General features: G+C 36.6%; 2 protein-coding genes across 2 annotated transcripts in view; one reads left to right on the top strand and one right to left on the bottom strand.

The window, feature by feature from the left end:
• Window positions 1-5,503, bottom strand: part of LOC134797069 (uncharacterized) — a 32,199-nt gene extending 26,696 nt beyond the window's left edge. Inside the window, exon 1 of the mRNA XM_063769290.1 lies at window positions 5,459-5,503. The gene's annotated coding sequence lies outside the window, so the exon portion shown is untranslated. The remainder of the gene's footprint in view (window positions 1-5,458) is intronic.
• A 17,219-nt stretch (window positions 5,504-22,722) lies between these two features.
• LOC134797052 (uncharacterized) lies at window positions 22,723-25,780 on the top strand. The gene is made up of 4 exons (XM_063769272.1): window positions 22,723-22,866; window positions 23,478-23,639; window positions 24,520-24,709; window positions 25,165-25,780. The coding sequence occupies exons 1-4, from the start codon at window positions 22,780-22,782 to the stop codon at window positions 25,437-25,439; spliced, it is 714 nt and encodes a 237-aa protein (XP_063625342.1). The 5' UTR covers window positions 22,723-22,779; the 3' UTR covers window positions 25,440-25,780.
• The last annotated feature ends 433 nt before the right edge of the window (window positions 25,781-26,213 follow it).

Below are 26,213 nucleotides of genomic sequence, written 5' to 3'. Positions count from 1 at the left end.
CTAAGCTATTTATCTCGAAGAAATTTGTTTGTCAATCTAAATAGTTGCGTGTTGAGTTTATTAGGTATAGCAGCCGGTACCAAAAAAATAAAAAAAACATAATTTCTGACAGACAATAAAGGGTTAATGTCAAGGTAAACCCAAAGCACAGAATAAATAATAGTACTACCGTACAGAAAGGAAACTTCCTACAGAACCGAAGTTTGACAGCGGTTCAGGGTCGAATCATGCTATCCCTTTCTAATATATGGCACTATCCCTTTCGGCTATTTAGGGTTGTCAAAATTCAAGTGATTATCTTATCTGTGGTCGTGCACGCAAAAGGAAGTCAAGTGGTGCCAACCCTAATAATTGCTCGGAGCAATGCTGAGCCGAGCGGAGCCGAGTTTGGCCGAAGTCAGGAGTTTCGCACCCCTGCCCAAAGTCACGAGTCACGACCAACCTAACCTAATGTACCTATTAACCATAGCCTATGTATTATATGTAACCTCATGTTAGTAAATATAAACACTACTAGCGTCCAAAGAATCCGTATGAAACAAATGGAAAAAAAATCGATTACGTCTTGTCGAAAAAACAAAACCGGTCTGGCGTCTCGGAGCACTTGGAGGTGCCCTTGAATAACCCACGCCGTACTAACCTGATCATACGTGAGCCTTATGTCTTGGTAAATAAGACTCACATAATGTCAGTCAACAGTGTACACGATGGTACAAATCGATGATTGTTAGAAACTTAGCTTTATTGTGATGTGGTAAGAGTTGTTTTTGAATGGTAGCGTGTGGAATGAGGGACGAGTATGATGCTCAGACCAGACAGTAATCAGAGAAAATATTGTATATACTGACTATAGTAGCCGCAATACCAACTGGCGATTGAAGTCATAATGCCATCTCTTTCACTCTTGATTGATCTTAATAAGGGTAAAGGAGATAGGCATTATGACCTCAGTCGAAAATTGGTATTGCGGTGAGTATAATTCCCACACTAAGCTCAAGCAGGCTTGTGTTGTGGGTACTCAGACTACAATATAATTATGTAATATAAATACTTAAATACATGGAAAACACTAATGACTCAGGAACAAATATTTGTGCTTATCACAAAAATAATTGCCCTTACCCGATTCGAACCCAGGACCATCGGCTTTATAGGCAGGGTTACTACCCACTATGCCAGACTGATCGTGAAATAAAGCTAAATTAACCAAGCTAAATCAACTTCATACAATGCCGTGTGATCATTGTTGTATGATACTGTTTATTATTTTTTCATTTAGGCTTTTTCTAAAATTTAAAAATGTCACCCTGCTAATTACAACATCAAAAGGTGAAATTGACCTTACCTCACTTCAACATCTTAAAGTGTCATTCTATGGAAGTTGCTAACTATGTAAACAAACCGCCATATTGAAAATGTCAAAAATGATGAATTTACTAGGGACTTTTGTTTACATAGTTAGCAAGTTCCATAGAATGACACTTTAATAAATATTTTAACATTCTTAGGGCCACTTGCACCAGTTGCACCATTCCACTAATCCGGGTTAACCGGTTAAACCTGGAGTTACCATGGTTACCAGTACAATTTGACACTGGGTTAACAGTTTAACCGGTTAACCACGGGTTAGTGAATGGTCCAAGTGGCGCTAAGTAGGTCATTTATTTTTTTGTTTTTAATTTATAAATAGCAGCAATACGTCTGTATAGGTACGCTCACAAAGCTAAAATGCAAACAGCATACCTAATGTACTCAAATCATTATGGTTGACAGTCTTATATATCTTGTCTCTGGTAGGGGTTGTGGTAGTAGCCGAATATAGGCCAGGCGATGAGCCAGGCCTGTTGCTCCAACGAGTTGTTGAGTTTTAATTTTATGTTTGGAATTAATTCAAAGTTATGAAGTGACGACCGGTCTAGTGGGTAGTGACCCTGCCTATGAAGCCGATGGTCCCGGGTTCGAATCCCGGTAAGGGCATTTATTTGTTTGATGACACAGATATTTGTTCCTGAGTCATGGTTATGTTCTCTATGTATTTAAGTATTTATATATTATATATATCGATGTCTGAGTACCCACAACACAAACCTTCTTGAGCTTACCGTGGGGCTTAGTCAATGTGTATAAAAATGTCGTATGATATTTATTTATTTTATTTATTTATTTTATTTATTTATTGCACGTTGGCACGGGGGCTAGTTCCCGATTCGCCGGATTTACTTTAGTACGTCACAATCCGAACATACGAGAATCCGAGGAGAAAAGAATCCGGCGAATCGGGAACTAGGTAACCGAATGAAGAGGATATTGGACGACCGCTTTTATATTACAAACGTAGTTCTCATTTTCCTCTCTGGAATTCTGGATACTTATTAACATTACAGAAAAAAATTACACAATTCCATGGCTGTGTCCATTCGTTAAATTTATTTTATTTTATTAAAAAATAGCTATAGTTTGTTCGGAGTTTAAAAAAATTTTGTATGGAATGAAAAAGGAAAATTGGGACTACGTTTGTATCAAGAAGCGGTAGTCCACTGTCGTCCTAATACCTCTCTAATACCTATACCTAAGAGTTATTTTATTTAACACAATAAACACATTTAGGTAGTACAAGATTAAGGTAAAGTAAGTATTCAGCAGGTAAAAGCCTACTCGTATTCCAGAATTTCCAGACAATAAAGTCAACCTTCAAAATATTTTATTGCACGACACGAGTATCCCAGTCTCAGGTAGCAAAACAAATAAAGGCGAGGGGTCGTAAGCGTTTTTGGCCGTTGTTTTCAAGCCCACGATTGTGTGTTGACTATGGCCATACGCCAGGGACCAGTCCACTCCTTCCCAGAAAAAAACATTTAAATGGCTTAGTCGTTTATCGAATAGCCCCAACGATTGGCTTTCCCTTTGAATTGCTCACCCGTTCATTTGACTTAGCTCTAGGAAGAGGTTTCCCTTTCAGTGATACATCTAAATTGAAAGGGTATCCCCTTCCAAATTCAAAAAATTATGACACATGTACTGTCAACGCGCCAGACGCCCAGTCCTTCACTTTAAACATAACTAAACAATATTCAATTCTATTTTTACAAAAAGAAAGTTTAAAATGGGATAAGGTTAGCGCTTAGGAACGGGTATCCAGCTTACCTGTATTATAAAGCGCTTAAAAAGCCAAATGAAAGGGGTTTTAGTTATCAACGGCTTTGGTAAGCAAAGCCTTACGAAATACCACTTCCAATTCCCTCGAAGGGGATACCGGACCGGTCCCTGCTTGCCACCGTCCAAATGCACCGTTTTGCATGAAAAAACCTTGTGACCAAACAATGCATTCCTGCATTCATTCACCATCTGGCCATTAAAGTTATTTAAAGCAAGGCACCCTTTTGTTTTGTTCCTATCTTTAGCGATGATGTAATGACGCCTTGAAAGAAATAGTGATTCCTGGCTCATAGGCGCCGGCAGATAACGAAACAATTAAAAAACCGGCCAAGAGCATGTCGGGCCATGCTCAGAATAGGGTTCCGTAGTTGGGTGATCCTTCGTGGCTATTCGTAAAGTCCAGCTATCACTATACTAATAGCAACTGCCAAACAACGTCGACGACTCTACGAGGACACTTTTTACATTCGCGAAATCATTAAAGGTCACCTATATCATCTGATCACGTTCCTAAAACGTTCGCTGGCAAATTGTACCGCTGGACAAATGCCAAAAATCTGCACAAATCCACAGAATAAGTAATAGTACTACCGTACAGAAAATAAACTTTATAAAGAACCGAAGTTTGACAGCGATTCTGCAACGAATCATGATATCCCTTTCTAATGTATCTCACTATCCCTTTCAGCTATTTAGGAATGTTAAAATTCAAGTCATTACGAGTATCTTATCTGTGGTTGTGCACGCAAAGGAACGTCAAGTTGTGCCTAATAATTGCTCGTAGCAATGCTGAGCCGAACGGAGCCGAGAATTCCCGAAAGGAGTAGTGTCTCCACACAGACAAATCTTCGAGAACACATTTTTCCCGTGCGTTGTCATCCCATGTATTTCCCTCACCAGCCTCACCACGCATTTCTCATAGTCAATGTAATCAATACAGAATATAAACATACATACATTGTTTAGGTATATGGCGCTTTATTTACTAGTCATTTGGCTACACCCGTGACGTCATCAATAAACAAACGAGGGGAGCGACGACGGCTCCAAACAGACGCCACGCCTTTTTACTATAATATCCAACATTTAAAAGTATAACTATGTAGTTAGACAATAATTTCAAAAGCGTATTTTATGCAACAGTTACAAAACAGGGGTTCTAAGGAAAACAAAACAACGCGTAGGCGGGGGCGTATAATTTTTAGCATTACCTACCTGCCTCGTGTTTTTGACAGATTTGATTCAAATCTTAAGTTAAATTAATACCGATTCCCTGGAGTAGAAATTTTGAATTTTAGTGACAGAAATTGACAGTTATCAAAAAAAGCATGACTAAAAAAAGGGGCAAATAAATCGTTAGAGCTAAAATGGACGTCATTTAGGGAAAAGGATCCAACCCACAAAAAACTGTCTGTAATATACGAAACTGTCAAAAAGAAAAGTCATTCATTTGAATGACATATTTTTGAGGATGGATCCTTTTCGCTAAACCACGTCCAAATATGTGTACTGTACCTACCTACACATTTATACGGCTTAGTATTAAGCAGAGCTTAAGCTATAATATTATGAATGTGTATTTAAAAACCAAAGTTAAAAATTACCTACGCACTAAGATGGCGGAAACCTGTGGGTGCGGTTATGGCGGTAGATAAAAAAATAACGCCGCTCCATAGGGAAGCGTCATGGAACCGAGGGGACGCCCATTTTATTACCTATGTTCTGATAATTCTCAAGTTATAAATCACCACGAGTTTAAGATATAACTTTAAACTTTTATTAGTTAACATTTTCACGGTGCCCATTTTGACGATATTTTTTTGCGTGTCAATTTTTTTCTTTAACTGCGCACGACAACAATGTCTGGACGAGCTTTTTAGATTTCGGAAATAGTATTACTTTTTAATTTACTTTACTTAATTCTGAACTTATAGGTAGGCATTTGATATGTACTTACTTTTATTAAGGTACATTAAGGTAGTTAGTGAAAACGCACCTATTCTGTTTCTTGCATGAGCGTAAACTCGGAATTTTATCAAATCTCTAACAAAGAAATCTGTTATTCAAGAGTATAATGTCTTAAAATACAAATACCTATGTTTAAAAATACCTATACAAATAATGAAGAGCTATTTGTGTTCAGTGTAAAATTCTCAAAACCTGTTTTTATAATCGAAAATAAATTGACAGTTATAAAAGCTATAATGTTCAAACGACGCGCTTAATTACATTTTAATTTTATTATCGATTAAAATCAACGGGCGATGTTATTAATGAGAGTATAAAAATAAAATTAACTTACATTTTTTTCTTTACCAACACACAAACACGCAAGAACCGACACTGATAGCGGCTACGATCGAACTGATACTAAAGTCTAGATCAACACGGCGCGTCGTTGTTGATCAACTGAACGAGATGAGTGAATGAACTGGTTTTGGAACCGTTCGTTCTTTCTTGCAAGGACGCAGGACGCAGGGGACGCAGGTATGCGTCAGAGCGCGCAGCGATGTGAAGTTAGTTGCAAAACGGGTACGGGCTCTCTTGGAGTACTCAGGTCTGAAGTTAGCAATATTCGTTAGGGTGGTATTCCACCCGTCCAAATTCTTTGTCCAATGTGTATTTTGTCTCACATTTTGCTTAATGAGAGAGTGAGATGCAATGACATTGGACCAACATATTGGACAGATGGAATACCACCCCTCTGATACATACGTTGTGCGAGGTATAGGCGCCAGCTCTTCGTTCACCAGTTACGTCAACCAGACGCTTCGCGTTTTCTGCGAACAACTTGTGCGCACTGGGACTACTGGGAGTCCCAGTGCGCACAAGTTGTTCGCAGTTGTTCCCAGTCTGGGACCCCATGTACTTAATCAAATCTTTGTGGAATTATTCAAGGACAGAGATATTTCATGAGCTTTATTTCACTCGCTGTATATGATGCTAACGTACGTATGGACAATAGGTATACAATGCAGATAATGTAATGGAATAAATGTTTCTGTTAAAACATCTGGCGAAATAAAAATGATATCATCGGGCAGACAGATATGTAGGAAGTAGGGCGCCATGCCGGTTTAATAAGGGTAAAAAATGTGACGTTCCCCGGGAAAAGGTACCTTGTGACGGCTGACGTCACATTTTGTTCACACCAATCAGTGTGAGCGCTAATTTGTGCTCACGGACAAGATCATAGAAAACAAGATGAATGATGAAAACTACATACCGTAAAATGGGGTGAGTAGGGATTGCGAGGAGAGTCGGGTTATGATTGGGGAGAGAACGGATGACAGGGGGGTGAGTTGGTTTTTAAGGGCTACTGCTACCTAAATAATGTATTCCTATTACAAATGGAGCTATAGTAATATTCATAATAAAAAAAATTCGATTCAACAACGTTTAAAAATTTCATTTCATTTATTTATTGTAAATAAATGAAATGAAATCACCTTTTGTATAAAATCCCATCTTACCCCAACTACGAGGGACGGGGTGAGGAGAGATTTTGTGTTTATCGTTAAAGTTATGAAATAGAACTACCTAAAATCATAAAAAAAACTAAAACACAAACGGGCGTACAGGCCCCTAGATCTAACTTCATAGTTAATGATTCAATATCTGGGAGACCGAGCTTTGCTTGGAAAACATATAAAAAATCAAAAATGCGCGTTTTCCCAGAGACAACACCTACCCGACCTAGCTAGATATCGGCCCCGAAAACCCCCATATAGCAAATTTCATCGAAATCGTTAGAGCCGTTTCCAAGATCCCCGAAATATATAATATGTAGGTATATTGTATATATTAAATAAACAAGAATTGCTCGTTTAAAGGTATTAGATTAGATAATAACAAATCAATCAAAACTATAAGTTAATATTGTAACTTTAAACATTGAGAACTACTATTAGTCATTAGATAATATTGTATCCACTTATCGTTATCATTTACCTACTCGTAGTTAGAAATGGTCACATTTTAAAACAATACCACAGCGTTATCTCTTTATCAGTAACAGCGCAGTCAACGTTTGCGATTGCATTACTGCATTGTGAATGTGAAACATTTAACTAGTGTCATTCTATGAGAAAAGGGACCATAGGATGCGCATAGACACAGTGCGACAATGAATAGTAGAAAATAATTGATACCGTAAAACACCCTATTTTCGCCTACTTCTTGACATATTTTTGAAGTTTCCTCTTAGGGTACATGTTTATTGTGTGATCACTAGTATCTAAATGGTATATACAGGGTGAAATTTAAATCACTGGCCATATTCATTCCCGGCACTAGGTTACACTTAAGGAATCTATTTAGCGAAAAAAAAGAGTACATTTTTTTTAATTTTCATTTTTCAATTTTTAAATATTTTCCACGAGTCGTGGTCACCCTATTACCACAAATGTAAACAAACCTAATAGTAGGTTTTAACAACAACATCAGCAAAACCCTTATCTGACCTTCACTAAACCTTATAATCGTTGCAATAGGGTCCACCCAGGTAGTGTTGGCGATGGTAGGCAGATTTATCAATTTCGAGGGTAGTCTAAACTAAACCATTCCGCGCTAGCGGTAAACATAACGGTAAGCATAAATGATTAGTCACTCGTCACTCGCCAACCTTAAAATAATAATCGCGCGCGTACTAAGGTTAAAAAAAATGTTTTCGAACCGGGAATATTACGAAGTGGTACGGTGTTATTTATTAAGTGGTGAGTGTTTACGTGGTGCACAAAGATTATACGAAATGGAATCCGTTCCACGCCTTCGCAGACAAGGATTGAATCCAAGAGTACCATCTCGTGGGACTTTCGTTAATTGCGTCGATTTTTAATCAAATGTACGTAAGTTGATTCAATTTTTTAAATACGCCTGAATGCAAAGATTCCCGACCATTTTACTCATTGTTTTTAAGCCACGGACGTTTTGTTAATAATCATTAGTCAGAAATAACATTTTAGATTAAAAATGGGTTGCCTTTGCATTTTGACGGTTCTAAGCCCGTTAAAGAATGAAAGGAAAAATTAGCAACTTATGTAGGTAATCTCGCTGCAATAGGGTTCATAATTGGTGACGCGATTGCAAACAGCGGGAGGGGCGGGGTGTCAATGACCTTAACTGATAAGAGAGAAGCGGGTGTAGTGGGTAGTTGTCGGTTCACCATAACGTACGAGGTTTTTAGGACAACTTGATGATGAGTTATTTCGAAAAAAATGTACTGAGCGGTATTAAAAGAAAAAACACGTGTTTAATATTTTTTCGAGTTCTTTCGGTTGTTTCAATTTGGCCAGTGAATTAAATTTCACCCTGTATAATGATAACACCTAAATTTAATTTAAAAATAACCCAATTTTATGTACGTTTATACCTAAAAAAGGAGCTCAAAGACAATAGGCGAAGTTTCTTCTTTTTGCCTAATTTCGCCTACCCTATCAAACATGACTGAACATAGGCACACTCCATAAAAATTAAGTTCTACCCTCTGTATGATTCACGTAATTTATATTGAATCGTACGCCGGTGTTATTAAGGTCCTATTACGCACATATTTTCATCATAGGCGAAAATAGGAAGACATCCAGCGTGTTTTCATACATATCACTACGATCGTTCAGGGTTGTCAAAAATCATGTTTATAACCAACTGTCGCAATTAAAGAGGATTTTTGGTTTTCATGTCGTAAATCATATAGAGGTATGAGAAAAAAAAAAACATTTCAAAATCAACCACAAAATGTATTTAAAAAGTAATACATATTAATTAAGTACTTAACAAAAATCCCGTTTACGTTGGGTTATCTTGTAAAATACCACGACATAAGAAAATAACTTTAAATAATCCATTTACAAACGCATGGTCTAGGACTCTAGGTACTAAAAAAATTATGTCAACAAAAACACCACATGACTTAGTTAAAATTTCAAAATGACCTGAACACAATAAACACGTGAATCGGCCATTCTGAAATTACTGAGTCATGTGGTGTTTTTGTTGAATATAATTTTTTTGGACAAGTGTTTGTAAATGGATTATAGACTATATATGTATCAAAGAAGAAGACGACGAGATTACCTAGTTATATAATTAGATACTTCAAAATAAAAAAAAACGATTAATATTATTGTACGAGATCATTAGGATGTAGTTATTAAATCATATATTATTTATTTAGTAACTAAACTATTTCCGGAAGTTTATGGTATCACATCGTTCAAGCTGCTTTTGGCGATACTTAAAAGGTATCCACTTACTCGTAACTGTACCTACATATAATCAATAAGTAGATAATACAATTTTACTGTATTACCTATAGTCGTATCATCGAGAGCGTGGAATTGCATATGCAGTAGTATTGTTTGTTTACAGGCATTCTATATTTGAATTTTCTATTTTCTTGTACTATCAGCATACAACCACTACAAATGCAATTCCATCTTCTCGATAATTCAACTATACCAACACATCATCGTCTATATAATCATCTTTTCGTCACTAATTTCAATCTTGCAGTTTTTGTAACTTTACGTTTATTATTATTACTACTATAATAAATTGTACCAGTTGTATATATTAGAAACAAAAAATAAAAGAAAAAACTATTCTTTGTGCCAACAAAAATTGGCGGTCCATTATTACCTATTAAACTAAATGTGGATTTCGATCAGAGAAAGAAAGCCACAAATCGTTTTTAACCTATAACACATTATAGTTTGTAAAGTCAAAGGAAAAATGCAGTTTGCCCCTTCGATCTTCCTTTGGCACAGGCAACAAAGCCACAATATCTTCCTTAAGAACAGAAGCTATGTCATCTAATCGAGGCCAAACGAATAACTTTTTGGCGTTTCTAAGGAATTTAACGTTACAATTTGTTCCTTCCATATCTATTATTAATCCAGCATAATATTTGCAAGTTTTTTTAATGGTAAACTTAACTAGAACATAACTCCCCACCTCTATTGGTTTTGTTCCATTGTCAAAAACGTCGGTTACGGATTCTGCGCTAGTATTTAATTCATCAAGATCCTCTTCGTCATTCACTGAATCCAATAGATTACTCTTATATTGATCCCATGATTCTGGTTCAGTTTCTGATTCTGATGAATATTCTAAATCCTTAATTAAACCGTCTGAATCAGAGTCTTCACGAAAAAAGTGGCGTAAATTCTTTTCTTTTTTTATAGTTCGGTGATATGACATGGAAGCTTCATTAATTACACTATTATTACTGCCACCTGCTTCAATATCTGAAAAATGAGTATGATTTTCAGTCACTTTTTGTGTGCGTAGGGTGGAAGTTAAAGTAACTTTAGTTCCTTTATCTGTTATTTTATGAAAATCATCTTTGGACCATTTCTCGGCATCTGGCAAATATTTATCTTTCAAAATGGTTACTTTTGTAGATTTCATTGGAATTTTATTTGTGTTTGTAACTGTTTGAAGGGGCAGGTCAATATTGTTAATTTTATCGATGCACAACTTAAAAAGTGTATCCACAAGTTTACGGCAGTTATCTGCGGCGGGTAAACAGTTATTACTATTTTGAGGTTTTGTAGAAGATTTGTGTTTATTACTTGTGGTTTTTTTAGGTACATTTTTCTGTTTAGAGCATTTATCGTTTAATTTATTTTTTGTCCTTGGTGGAACACTTGATTCAGCAGTAAAGTCACTACTTGATACGGACTTTCCAGGAGCAACATTTAATTTTTTATTGCGAATTTTTTTCATTGGATCTGCAGCTCTATGCTGTTTTAAGAATTCCAGAAGTGCTGTGTCTATACTTTGATTAAGTGATATGTTAGCATTGGGCAGTTTTTTAATTACTTGTTGTGGGTTTAATGGATATATACCGGTACTTTTGAACGCACTGTAAATGTTGTCTGTTTTGTTACTCAATTCCGACATCAGAAGTTTAAGTAATTCGGGGAAATGTGATTTGTTTATTGTGGCCTCTCTTGGATTTTTTACCTTATAGTTAAATAAAATCTTTCTCCAAAGCTTTTTCATGGGACCAAAATAGCAGACATCTAGTGGTTGCGTCAAATGTGAAGAATTGGGCGGCAGTAAGACGAACCTGATTTCATTTGCTTCACAGAGAGACACAATCCGGTGATTTATATGTGACGCCAAATTGTCACCGATAAGTACTTTTGGACCAGACTTGCGTTTAGCCCATGGCAATATGATAGTTTCGAACCAGTCCTCGAAAATAACGTTGTCAAACCAGCCCGACTTGGAGCGGTTGAACCTCGCGTGTGTAGGACCATTTATTGTCCATTGCTGATGCAGATGCTTAGATCTATACACTACATATGGTGGCAGGCACTCTCCACCAGCTGATATCGCAAACATAATTGAAATAGCTCCTTTAGAACTATTTAACACTCGTTCAGGATACTTAACCCCCCTTCGAAATAGACACTTTTGTACGCCGGGGTCATCGGATAAATTGGTTTCATCATAATTTATTATGTTTTCTCTTGGAACACCATTGATAGACTCTTCTAAATTTTGAAAATAAGTAATCATGTCATCGGGGCTTTTTTCTGCTTTTGTTTTAGAAATATTTTGCGTTGTTCGGAGTGTCAGCTTATTTTTGTTTCGTTTCATAAAATTATTGACCCATTTATCGCCCGGCATTTTGTTATTGAATAGGCTTTGTCTATTATTTGCTTCCAAATAGCTAAATACCATAATCCTTACATCTAAAAGGGTGAGGGGACATCCATAGTTAGCTGCAGCTATTAAAACTCGAACAATATCTTCTTCTTCATCAAGTGTTAAGCGTGTTGGGCAACCAGGACCATTGGGATGTTTACAATGAAGTTTGTCCAATAATGTTCTTCGCGGTATACCAAACATTTTTTGGGCATCGTAAGATGAAATTTTTTTTGATTTCATCAAATCAACCGCAATTTTTATCATTTCCGGGTCATGCTTTGGGGTGTAATTTCTTTTTGTTTTAGATTTAGGTTGAGGTTTCCCCATGATCTGCAAATATTGAAAATACAAACATTATATAAAGAGTAACAATAGCAGATTGTATCACAAGGAAGGAAACTGACATATTTACGGCAAGGGCGTACATTGAATTCTAAGCGAAACAAAGGCTTTTAAAATAGAGTTCTAATCGTAAGGGATTCATGAGTTAATGTCCGAGATGCATATAAAATTGCTACCGTGTGATAGGTACTTATGTTTTTCATAATATCTATGACTAAAATGAAAAACTTACTCCCATCTGTAACCCCTCACCAGCAATCCCTAAACTCCGCTCCACCAACCTAGTAACCGATCAACTCCAAACCACTACCCCCACAACCTCACAACCACAAACCAACACTTTTGTAATTTAAATTTTTCATAATTACTACCCAATATAACGGATAGGGATAGTGGAGAGAAACAACAAAACTTAAGTACGTAACACATTTTGAAATACAAAAAAAAATGCAACGAGTAGGTACCTACTTTTTCATTAAAGTGACAACCCTAGGGGTAGGCGAAATTTGGAAGGAAGAAGGCGTTTTGACCTCCCAGGTGACATATTACAAGATAACTTTTTAATTACGAGGGATACGTGAAAACTAATTATTTCATGTGAAAGATCATTAAATTTCGATTATAGATTGCAGTATTTTGTTGACTCACCTGTTAAACATGTGCCGCTGGAGATAGAAGTATTCACGAGCAAAAAAATCTTTGTCACACCTTACACTCTTCAAGACACTCTAAAAGTGAACAAGCTGAAGGTAGACACAAAAAAGTAACAGCAGTGTTGCCACAAATAAATTTCCCAATAGATATGGTAGTTAAATATGTCACGTTTGATACCAATTTTAGTAGAAAATTGAATATTTTTAATTTAGGCGATGTTTGGCTTGACAGGCGACATTAGGGTATTTTACGGTAGGTAACTGTTTCGAGACATCATCTTCCTCGCGTTATCCCGGCATTCTGCCAGGGCTCATGGGAGCCTGGGGTCCGCTTGGCAACTGTTTCGATACCTACAGATTTGGTAAAAAAAAAAATGATTAATATTTTTTTTATTTCATAGAATAAAATTATAAAATAAATAAAGCGTATTAAATACCTGTTATTCGTCGATCCTGTACATGTGTTGAATATAAATTAAATGAGTAAAATCAATAATGCCAATATCTAGAAAGGGAAAATCGATTATTTTAGTACCTATCTCATGTAGCAATGTTAAATATAATTAAAATATTTTTCGTAATTCAAAGAGAAAGAACATCACCACATTCGTAAAAAAGAAACAACGGGTTGCACTCCGGGAGTGCCGGCAGAAGTGAAAACTCAATGACATTGTAACAGTTAGTTGCGTCTTACGTCAAAATATTAATAACAGCGCCATCTAGTGCAAAATGTCTGCAGCACTATGTATAATTGAGATTAACGCAATCTAGCGTTATTTCGTCGCATTACTTGAAACCCCCTAAGCACATCACTGTTAGTACTCAAGTTATATTAGTACCAGTTAGAGGGAAACTCACTAGATGTCATTTAAATCACGTAACGTTCGTTACGTGTCCGTCACACGTGACATCACGTCTTACGTCTTACGCTCTCGCGACTTTAACATTTTTTCCCCATCACAAAAAAAAGAGACCCCGCCGCTAAAGACGCTTTTCACTTCAAAAAAATGGCCGTTGGCCGTCCAGTGTCCACTACTCTTAAAAATGGTGCCTAACTCACTAATTGCCACCGTAAGGTACCTTTTTCTACGGAGCGACACACTTTAAGGGATGAGTAATATTTTCACGTATTGTACCTATTGTTATAGTGGGTAAAGGAAAGCCCTTCAATGGAGATAGGAATTACGTACTTTAAGGGGAAGAACCTGGTGGCCTACTAGCAGGATAATGGACACCACACATAACAGCCGTAGGAGCCATTCCAATTTCAAATTTGTTGTGTGACAATACGGTTAACAATTGATTTAGATTTTTGATAGCTTTACAGCTTTTAGAGGTAGTGGGGCAGTGTTATCTAACGACTGTGGGGAGCCGAGGTTGAGAGTATTGAGTCATATGTGACGTCCCACGAGTAAAGGTAAGTACCAGGGATGTAGCGGATGCAGATTTTTTGACATCCGCGGACGCGGATGCGGATATTTAAAGGCTCACATCCGCGGATGCGGATGCGGATGTCAAGATTAGGTACTTAGAAAACGTCAAATATTACAGTTTTAGTATTTTTTTATTAAAAAAAAAACGTTTAGTATTTCAGCAAGAATATTAGGTGCGTTATATTTAATAAACAGTAGGCAAACCTTGGCTTATCGGTGATACTTGGTAATTCGGTGATAATGGGTTGTTATCTTTCGCAGAGCTTACAATGCTGAAATGTAAGCAATTAAATCGCTGCCAACCCAATTGCAAGCATCAAAACTGACAGCTGCCAATGATTTTATAGCTCGCATTTCCTCATGGTGAGAACTGTGTAAGATTATAACGGAGTATCACCGAATTACCATGTATCACCGATAAGCCAAGGTTTGCCCTACCTAACTTCGCCGACTTTTCTGGATCGAGACGATTTCGTTATAGTTATAGGTAATAACGAAATTACCTAGCACTTACGCCGCCGCTAAGACTGTCGCGAACATCGCGAATCGGCTAATAGTTGCCAGCGTCATCGAGTAGATGGCGCTTGCAGTCACGTTTAAGTTAAATGACCGATTCTAGGTTATTGTGATTTTTTAGGATAAGACAAGAGGGTAGACGCCGAACGATAGTAAGAAAAGGATGTTATGTGCGAACAAATCGACGGGGGGAGAGAATCATGCTTTTGTATCAATTCAACGACTTTCTTATGGTGTTATTAGATTAATGATGTGTCTCCTATAAATTGTGACCAACGTATCAGTATTCAGAGTGCACAGTGATCCGAGGGAATTGTTGATGGCTAATATGAACTTATGGTAAACTTAGTGTGAGGAATGGGGTCGCTATAAGGGGAGGTTTGGAGGCGACTATGAGGCTCAAGAAACCAGGTGGATAATCAGGTGAGGCTAATTTTGTATGTAGGTGATAAAGTAGGACACCAGCAATGAGTGAATCGTTATCTCACTAACCAGGCCTCATATAGGTATGTAGTATGATTACATATCGCTAACCAGTATCAGTAAAGGCATCATCTCGTTCGATAGGTTAACAAGTATGGTGAGCTTGACGACAAAGACGTTCCTATACCGACTTGTTCGACATCCGCATCCGCATAAGCTCCGCATCGATTTTATGCGGATGCGGATGCAGATGCGGATGTTGAAAATAATGCGGAAGTTTCGCGGATGCGGATGTGGATGTTCGCAACATCCCTGGTAAGTACCTTATGGCGGTTGGCGTTTACGACGCGTATCAGCGTATTAGTATTGGAGCGTCGTGAATAACAGCGTAAGGGCCAGTTTTTGATTACCTACATTTGATTACAGACAACGGGACAGGTGAAACTAAATTTATAAAATCTTGTAAAATGAACTGTGTCAGTTCATTTTACAAGCTAGTACCTATCATTCGACGCCAGAGGTATAATTCTGAAGCGCGGCAGTTACCCGCATTCCGCACAATTGATGCAATCATACATAATTAAAATTATCACACGTTCCTGTTAATCCCATGGCATGGTATTCCCCTTATCTTCGTTGTTAGGTACATTTATTATGTGTAAAATAAGTTTGGTACCTACATACCAAAAACATCGACTAGAGTATAGGTACCTACTTAAGTACATATAACACTTTAAACTCTCGCGTTTGTACACATATGAATAGAGTCCAAGAAAAGTCTGCAGCGGATTTGATAGCCCACGCAGTGCAAGTGTTATTTATACGTCATAATTTCAGAGAAGTTTGACGTTTAAAATAACACTTGCACTGCATGGGCTATCAAATCCGCTGCAGACTTTTCTTGGTCTGACTCTATAAGGTCTCCATTTTCATTTTGCTGGGACATCAGTCTTTCGTGACCACAGCTAGTGCAACCTGGCTGAAACGCCGGAAAAAAAGGTAAAATAATGAAAATCGCGTTAGACCCGTTAGTGACATTAATTATATGTACTTACTTAAGAATTTTTCTAAACACACATGTACGAAAAGCATAAACTAACTAACTTAAGGGGCCGGTATATGACGTTTTCGATTTAGACCTCACTTTGTAACCATAATTTGTTCAATAAATGTTTAATAATTGCATTAAATTACACGTAAATTTGTTCACGAAGAAACCGTGTACCGACTTTTCATGCCATTGTATTTTTAATTTGCTGTTATTCTCTACAAATCGACACTAAAAGTATCAAAAAATCAAAATATGGAGTTCCGTTTGAGACGGAAGCAAAACAATTTTGTCTTTGACAGTAATTGAATTATTGTATGATTCTGAAAGCTAGATAATCCAGCTACCAATTTATTATCGATTTATATTTTTACTCACAAAGACAACACAGAAATTCAATCTCAAATGTAAACTTTCGAACAATTTCCATACATTGACGACATCACTCAAAATTCTTCTTCAAGTCAGATGCCCGTTGGGGCTACACCGGAGCACACGTGTACTTCTTCAAATGAAAATGACAGCTTTATTTTCTTGCTTTTGACAATTATATTGACATTAAATCATATACGCACACGAGAAAGTATACCAGTAGATAAATTGTATTTCAAAAAATAGGGTACATTAATATCAGCACGCGTCTCATTTAAATTTGATTTGCTGTTATAATGGTTGAAAACCGCAGTAAACTATTTTAAAACAATACGATTACAGTCGAATTTAAGTATTATGTTCCTTCAAAACTTGCTTAAAATGAAAAAAGTTTAAAGACTCATCTTTACTGATTGGGATCAATTTTTATTATGCTGGTATCATTTTGCGTCAGTTTAAAAACGTATTTGACTTCTGTACGTCAATGAATTTTGATGACAATTGTAATCTTGTATTATATTATAGAACTTTTATCTTAAAATAATGCCTATTAACAGGAAGAGTTATGTAATTCGTATAAGTAATACCTGAAAGTCTTGTACCTAGATCTGTAATACCATGGATTGCGACGAATAAATGATAATGATTATGCGGTTCGTTCCGTCTATATGTATAATGCGTGTACGTGCTGTTCTCTGAAAATCTTCAAGAAAAAATAACGGCTAGACCAGCACTAAGTACTAGCGAGTTTTTGCGGCTTTGGAGACCGAGATGAAGCTTACAGGCCAATAGCGCTCTAGTTATTGTTATGTATACCTATGTATCGAATGTTTTATAAATTACCTATAAAAAGCAATGTTTTATTTCGATTAGGTCTACATTTTGTGCATATTGAATATCTGAAGTATTTTCGTACTAAACTTGAAACTTTCGTTGAAACGAAATAAAATAATTATTCCAAATGTACAGTCGCCTGCAATTTATGTTACACAACGAAGGCCGCAAAAATATCTGACACGATCTTATTTGTAGAACCATAAGACCATGTCACATATTTTTGCGGCCTTCGAAGAGTAGGTACTTACCGTCATTACCACCAACTTTGCCCGCTTATTTTTTAAAACGAATTTCTCAAAAAACATCACATCATATGACTTTTTTTGCTCAGCACGTCCATTGTGATCAAACGCATCAGTTTATTTGAAAAAAAAAAATATTTTTTATCGTGTTTTTACTCATTTTTTTGCGTTTTAGAGGGCGGGCAAAGATATCCGGGGTTTTCGCCAACATTGCCCACGTCAATTTGGTATTCAAATACAGCTCGTATGATGATGATGTCTAAGGATCACTTAAAGGTTTTGGGCAATCCTACCATTCCCTGTTAATAACTTAGCGATAAGTGTAAAAACTTTAAAATAAATTTGCTGGGCAATGTTGCTTACCCGTTTTTGCCCATTTCCAAATAAGGCTCGCCTAAGCATTTTACAAAGGCTAGGATTGTCACTTTTGAGAAAATCTGTTACAATAGTAGTAGTAGTAGTAGTGTTTGACGACCGGTCTGGCCTAGTGGGTAGTGACCCTGCCTGTGAAGCCGATGGTCCTGGGTTCGAATCCCAGTAAGGACATTTATTTGTGTGATGACACAGATATTTGTTCCTGAGTCATGGTTGTTTTCTATGTATTTAAGTATTTATATATTATATATATCGTTGTCTGAGTACCCACAACACAAGCCTTCTTGAGCTTACTGTGGGACTTGGTCAATCTGTGTAAGAATGTCCTATAATATTTATTTATTTATTTATTTAATAGTTTAATGGCCAAAAATATGATTTTTGTTGTGTTTTTCATTCGTTAACGGGATAAAACATCTAAATAAAGGGTAATAAGACAAATTAAATACAGTATATATTTATAAATTTATTTTAGTGTACAAACATAACCTTCTTTTACTTGCGAAGTTGGGTAAATTAGATGAAAGTGACAACCCTAATCCGTTTTTGGTGGTGGGCAATGTTGATATAGATGCCAAATTACCGGATTACTTTGCCCACCGCTAAAACTTTTGTGTATTTAGGCCTTTTTAGTTTAAATCTCAATAGACATAATCTATGCTTCATGTGTTATAACTCAAACCCGGAAATATTTGTCAAAGGGTTCTCAATTTTTTCTACTTGCATTCATTATTTATCAATTTTTTGCCCGCCGAAATATACCCTATATTAGACAACTCGCTCAAACTCTAAATTCCCAAGTCAAGTTATGCACAAGTTTGGTATATAGTTTTGTCAGAAATATAACCTATTTTCTACTAAAAATAGCAGGGTGGCCTTAACTATTATAATTTTTTCTACATTAACGAATTTGTTTAAAATTGTCGTTTTGGGCAAAGTTTCCCTGGAGGCAAAGTTGGCGCTAATGACGTAACATATTATTGCAAGTGACTGTACATAAATGTTTCGGTGGTTTTGAGATTATTTTTCAGGTTAGTTTACTAACAATCAAGTTATGCAGATACCGATTTCGTGAACGTATAAGTAGTAAGGTACCGCTATTGTTTAGCGATACCGATTATTTTTGAAGGCAAAACTATACCGTTGAAATATAAAGATATTAAAATTACAGCAGGGACAACCATTTTTTATAGGTGTACCTAAACCATCATTGGCCGAGCGTTAGCAAAGGTCTCCGTTTCAGCTTGGGCAAAAATGCTTTTGTATGTTCTCCTTTGCAGATCACATTTCTCAACTGATTCTCGTGAAAATTTGTAAGCAGGTTCGATAGAACTATTCTGTTTCGCTTTATCCGCCAAAATGGAATTGCAACCCTGCTGAAACTTTATTTATTTAAATTCCTATTGAATGGATTTTGCACCTTATGAAAAACCGTATAGAGTAGTAAATAACATTTTACATCTGACTTAATGACATCTTGTTTTATTCGCTTTAATTGTACAAAACGCGTATCTCGACAATGCAATATTAGGTAGTAAAACAGTCAACAATCAAATTAATTAAATAGGTAAGTACGTCACGTGTGACATGAACAGACAAGGAAAGCAAGATTAAATGCATTGTTTCTCTTTCATCTTTCAATGGAACGCTTTTACCCTCAAAGGAGGCTAGTGGTCAATACTAAACTAAAAGTCCAATCCTAAAAAAAACATGATGGGTCACTGACCTGTCCCAGTAAAGTGAGGTAGTGTGCGTGAAGTGCGCTTGTGTGTGAAATGGGGTAAATTGACAGAATCTGAAATTTTACCCACCGCTACCGTCGCCTTAATGGCGCAGCCAGCGACCCAAAATGAGTCTTGGCCTCCGACACGCGTACACGCCAACTGTCTCGATCCTGTGCCATCTCCCGCCAGTTATCGGCATGGAGATCGCGCAAGTCCGCTTCAATGTGTACAAAAAGTACAATAAGCATAATAAAATTTATTTTTATTCGATTGACTAATTTACCAACAGACACAAATTATTATTATAAATATTATTTATTTAGCTTCTCCCCGCGTCTTTGTATGCTTAGAAAAGGCTAAAATATTCCATTTGAAAATTCTTATAATTAGGTGTAAGAACTCCTTGTTCTAGCAGGGGTCGGCAAGTATGGAATATTACGCGAAACTCTGCGTAGGAGGCGCCACTTCCACTATCCGTCACAATCTGGGGTTGTACCGCGAAACAAGAAAATCGAAATTTCGTTATCTAACCTCTCTATCACTCTTGCATATTCGAGCGATAAAGAGGCAGATAACTAAATGTCGATTTTCGCGTTTCCCGGTAGGCAAATATCAAATATCAACATTTATTCAGCAAATAGGCCACAAGGGCACTTTTACACGTCAACATTGAATTTACATACAAGCAAAAATAATAACAAGACATTTAACAATTTTATAAAATACAACTAACAATTCAAACTAACGTATTACAATTACTTAGAGATGTATATGGTATCTTAATGTCGAATTACATAAAAAATACAGATACAAAACACAATAAAAAAAAACTATAATATTTTGAGGTGCAAATGTCTCTAGATGTCAGAACTATAAGATTATATGGTTTATCAAATTATCCTTAGAGATGTATAGGGTCTCCAAGAGTCAATATCCTGTATAATTAACACATTCATTGAGATAAAAGAAACATACGAGAGCAGAATGAGGCGTCTCACTGTAATTAATTAATAAAAATAAAGTTACTAAGTATAATAGCTCGTGTAAGCTTAAACAGACCAGTCTCCACAAACAGGCCCTTGTTTATTGTCTGTGAAAACTTGACAAAAAAACAGTTTAAGGCACAGTACTTATGTATAAGTTACTCTATGGTTTAGGTACTAGACGAGCTAGTGCTGCACACTGGCGGCAGAACATTGCAGCTATTTTTGAGAAGAAGAGCCAACCGCAGTAGAAATTATCCGTTTTAGGAATCTCAAAGAGCCGCAAATGTTGTTTTGAGTTGTCTAACTCTAAATGTGATTTTTTCGGCCGGTTTTAATGCCACGGTTTGCCGACCCTGTTGTAGAGTAATAGCAAAGAATGCTGAATGATTTTTGCCTTTTTTTTTAGGCGTTTTTAAGGACTATAGGATAGTTTTTATGCCGGAAGTCATCCCTGAAGAGGATGAAAAGTGGGGTGGAAATGAGAAAATTATTGATTTGCCTGTTAATTGGTGTAAGCAACTAAGCATATTAACGATAGGTATATACACGGTGGCTAAAAAATAATTGCATTCCCGTTGCGTTGGTAAAAACTTAATAGTTAACAAATTCATTGCATTAATTAAGTTATATTATTAAAAGCATTAAATTTAAAAAAAATGCCTCACGTCATTTTCAAAAGAGCTGATACTCTTCAAACTGCTAGATCGATTTTTATATCGTGAGAAAACCGGACTAATCCAAATAAAGCCTAGTTCTCGCCCAAATAAAGCCTCTGTGTTGGAAGGTCAGATGGCAGTCGATTTCGTAAAAACTAGTGCTTACGTCATTGGATTAGTTGTCAAGTCTCCTACGAGCCGTGACAAAATGCCGGGATAGCGCGAGAAGGAGACAATTTTATTTGTCAGTTGTTCTTGTTATGTTGTACCAAACCCGAGGAAGGGTAAGACCACCCAACACATGTTAGTCAGATATGCAGAAAGAGAACCTGAGTATGCAGACAAGCCAGAACGCACTCTGGCGCATATACAAGGATACCCGACCCCAGGTAAACCGGGAAGAGGGACAGGCAGAGAAGAAGAGTTGTTATTGTTATGCCGGGTTTTGCCTAACTGCGATAAGGAATGATTCAATGGCTGGATGATTTTGGCTATTCCCAATTGGTCATATACGAGTACCTACAATGAACTTATAGTGCAGGCGATATAAGGGGATTCAATTTAAAAAAATCTCCCGTTGGGCTAGTCATATTCTAATATAGTTGGTATATACGCCTTTGTTGAATAAAAAACCCATGAGTTTTAAAGGTCCTATTTGTCGCTATAACTACAGGAAGTCATAGAAAGAGTCTATCTAAGTAAATATGTACCTATATGAATATGATTGTTACAAGCTTTTATACGTATTTAACTTGGAATGTTTCTATGTCTTTAGGTACCTACAAATTATGTTCCAGTCAAATCTTGCAAGTCTTAGACCTATTTCCCATTATTAGATTGAGCTGAAACTTCACATACTTTCCTGATCACTTTGTCACTTACCACAAATACACATGTACATATAAATTGGGTGATAATAATTAATTTATAAACCTGTATTTATTTCTTTGTAGCTTGCTTATTTTAATTAGATCTCGTATACTAGTATGTCCTCTTTAAATCTTTCAATTTGTTTAACAAAAAAAACCTTTAGACTCTTTATCTGAACTTTTCTTTGTATTTTGTATAATAAAGCTGAATTAAAAGGATAGTAAAGCGGAATTTCCTCTGTCATCATAATCATTACGGTTAGTTCCAAGTAAGCGATTACAAATAAATAAATATGCTCATGCATAAGTATAGAATGTTATCAATAATGACACCGCCTACACAGTGGTCTCCGATAATTAAGTGACATTTGCAATACAAAACCAGATAAAACATCCATTTGAGATCATAATATCACGAAGCCCCGGTTAGATGAGACTTATTTTATATTAAAAAACGAATTTTAGAGTTAAATAAAAGTGTGTAAAATGCGAAGCGAGGCACCACAGTTTAAAAGATGTTGTTTCTGTGTTCCTTTAAGAAGAGGACTGATTGGGTGGGGATATTGCAAGCTGGTAAGTATAAGTACTTAGCATAGAGAAATAATTAAGCATAGAGTGCTCACTCCATACATCTGAGGGACATGTTGCCTCCATGTCACACTTACGTAAGAATTTACAAGTGCGACAGAGACGTGGGGTTCTCTCGATTCCTCATGGATCCCATCTTCAGAACTGGGTTTTGGCAAAAACGGGACCAAACAGTATATATATATCAAAAAAGAATTAACTTGAATTAAGATATGGAGTAACAATCATAAAAAGAAAACATACAACCGAATTGATAACCCCTCCTTTTGAGATTTGGAAGTCGGTTAAAAAGGCATAAGATCCACCGATGGAAATGAAATGAAAATGAAAATGAAAAAAATATTTGTTCAGTTTAAGAATTACTTATACAGTTGTAAGTATTGGCGCCTCTTTTTAAGTAACAAATACCTGTGTTAAGAGGTACAAGAGAGATGGACAGTTAAGAGTAAGTATTACTGTTTATACGTGGGCCATACTAAAAGTTTCTGGATTCTGATATATATGAGACGACTTATTTTTTCTACGTGGCCAGTCCAGGAATTTTCAGTATACTCTAAGTACATACATATTTATAACAGTTTATTTCCTTTTTTCAGGTCCTCAACGTGTTAACGTTCGCATATATAATACTGATATGCTCTCTGATTCGGCGCCACAGTTTTTTTAGTTTTAGAGACTTCGCAATCATTATTGTCATTTTTGCGATCGTGATCACAGACACTTGTTTTAATATTGTCTTCGTCGTCGCCGGCCATCGGGTGAGATCTTTTGTCTATATTTTTGTAAGATTAGACCCTATTACTTTAATACTACTACTCTACTACTCCTCTGGCGCAGCGACCCAAAGTGTGTCTTGGCCTGCTCGCCACTGATCCCGGTCCTATGCCGTTTCTCGCCAGTTTTCAACCCGGAGCTCGCACAGATCAGCGTCCACGACATCCGCCCATCGATACCTAGGTCGGCCGATCGGGCGGCGTCCTATCGGTTTTCCCTCAAACGCTCTTTTGACCGCCCGATCACCTCCCATTCGCTCAAGATGGCCGAGCCACCGAAGCCTTTGCGCCTTTGTCACACCAATGATGTTTGATTCAGCAATTAGTTCTTCAATTAGTATTAGTTTAATTAGTTGAAGAACTAATTACTTTAATGATACCGTAAAATCAGGCAACTTTAGTCCACAACTTACAACTATGATGGTCCAAAGTATTTTCCGAATTATGTTGAATATAATAAAGAAAGAGCATTAACAAGTGTATCTAAGCTCCTAAATAAATGTAACGAGTACAAATAATCGGCCCAATTCGAACTTTAAGATACGTCAATTAATAGATCTAGAAACGATATGGATTAGATATGTCAGTGGTCAGTGTCAAATATGACGTTTCTTCAAACAAAAACTTCACTTTTGACACTGACACATCTAATCCATAGCGTTTCTAGATCTATTAGTTGACGTATCTTAAAGTTCGAATCGGGGAGAAAGGCTCGGCTCAATGTAAAACAAATACTCTATGGTTTACGATGGATGCTAGTACTGCTAGTACTGCACCCTGGCGGCGGAAAATTACAGTAATACGTATTACTATTTGCTATTACCTAATTAAGATTCAATAACAAGTATCAAACTCTTTCTTTCAGAAAAGCGTCAAGTTGCTACGAGTATCATATATCTACAACATGGTGTCTCTGGGTCTAGTGATTCTGGCTCATTGTTTCAAAATCTACACAAACATATACTACATCTATTATATGACGCAGTATATGGGATTCCACATGTTCTTCATAGTTGATCTTATGGTCAGTGCGGCTCTTGCGTTTGGTGTCATTTGTAAGTATACATACATACATACATATAATCACGCCTATTTCCCGGAGGGGTAGGCAGAGACCACGGATTTCCACTTGCTACGATCCTGACATATGTACCTCTTTCGCTTCCATCACTTTCATAACATTCCTCATACCCGCTCGCCGGTTTAGGGTGCTCTTGACCTGGCCTTTCTTCAGGATTTCCCCAATCTGATCAGAGAAAGTCCGCTGAGGGGATATGTAAGTATAGATATATGACGTTATTCATTATATAAACGTTTGTCAAATCTAACTAAACCTTTCATAATCGTTTGTCCCTATTCGTCATTTTGCTATTTCTGTTTGTTATTTAGAAAGTGACAAAATTTAACAGAAGTATGTAAGAGATTGCTAAGTTTATAAATGAAGGGGAAAGTGGTATTTTTTTTTACAATGAAATACAAAACATATTGACATAATTTTCCTTATTTTCAGTTGTACAAGTATACATGATATTACTGATACGCAGCGAGATGATAAAATTACAGAACCAGGCGTTAGAAATTCAGTTCTCAAATAATTTAGCCGGCGAGCCGCAGTGCACGCTTCACAATGCGTCAGAACAGTGCACGGAGAAGAAACAAGTAGTGCAGAACTGTTGCACGGATAAGCAAGCCCTGCAGAACGGTGCGGAGGAGAAACAAGTTGTGCAGAAATGTTGCACGGATAAGAATCAATTTGGGGAAAACTGTTGCATGGACGAAAAATAAGTTGATTAAGAATGTTACAATTAATTAAATACAGGCGACATACCTGTTGAGCGTACCTCACTAAAACGTGTTAAAATAATAATAATAAGTTAACTGGTCTTGCAATCAGGCTGCTTGTCAATGCATATTTTTACCAGGTTTTTAAATGTAATTAAAGAACGCATTATTAATATAACCAATTTATAATCAAAGCACAAGGCACAAAAGTTTAAAAGCTCAAGAATATAAAATAAATGCAGATTAGGATACAAAATCAATTATGAAACTAAGAAAAATATTAGCATTTAAGTAACTAAATCATCATTAGTATATGTACTTACTAGTAATTATTGCATAAGTTAATAACAACTCAAATATTATATTATTATGATATTGAACACACATACACTGTAAAGACATTAAACTTATAAATGCTTGGGTGAATTTCTTTCAATATTTCAACGTAGTAAGCTTCTGCTCGTATTAAACAAACAATTTAACCCAAATTATTAAACCAATCTACAATTTGTTTGCCCACTTCCTTAGTTAGACCCTATTACTAAGACTCCGCTGTCCGTCCGTCCGTCCGTCCGTCCGTCTGTCACCAGGCTGTATCTCACGAACCGTGATAGCTAGACAGTTGAAATTTTCACAGATGATGTATTTCTGTTGCCGCTACAACAACAAATACTAAAAACAGAATAAAATAAAGATTTAAGTGGGGCTCCCATACAACAAACGTGATTTTTGACCGAAGTTAAGCAACGTCGGGCGGGGTCAGTACTTGGATGGGTG

This window comes from Cydia splendana, chromosome 14 (assembly GCF_910591565.1).
Source record: "Cydia splendana chromosome 14, ilCydSple1.2, whole genome shotgun sequence".
In the NCBI taxonomy this organism is placed as follows: domain Eukaryota; kingdom Metazoa; phylum Arthropoda; class Insecta; order Lepidoptera; family Tortricidae; genus Cydia; species Cydia splendana.
The sequence above is the reverse complement of the archived record's forward strand: the minus strand, read 5'-3'. Positions and strand labels throughout refer to the sequence as shown.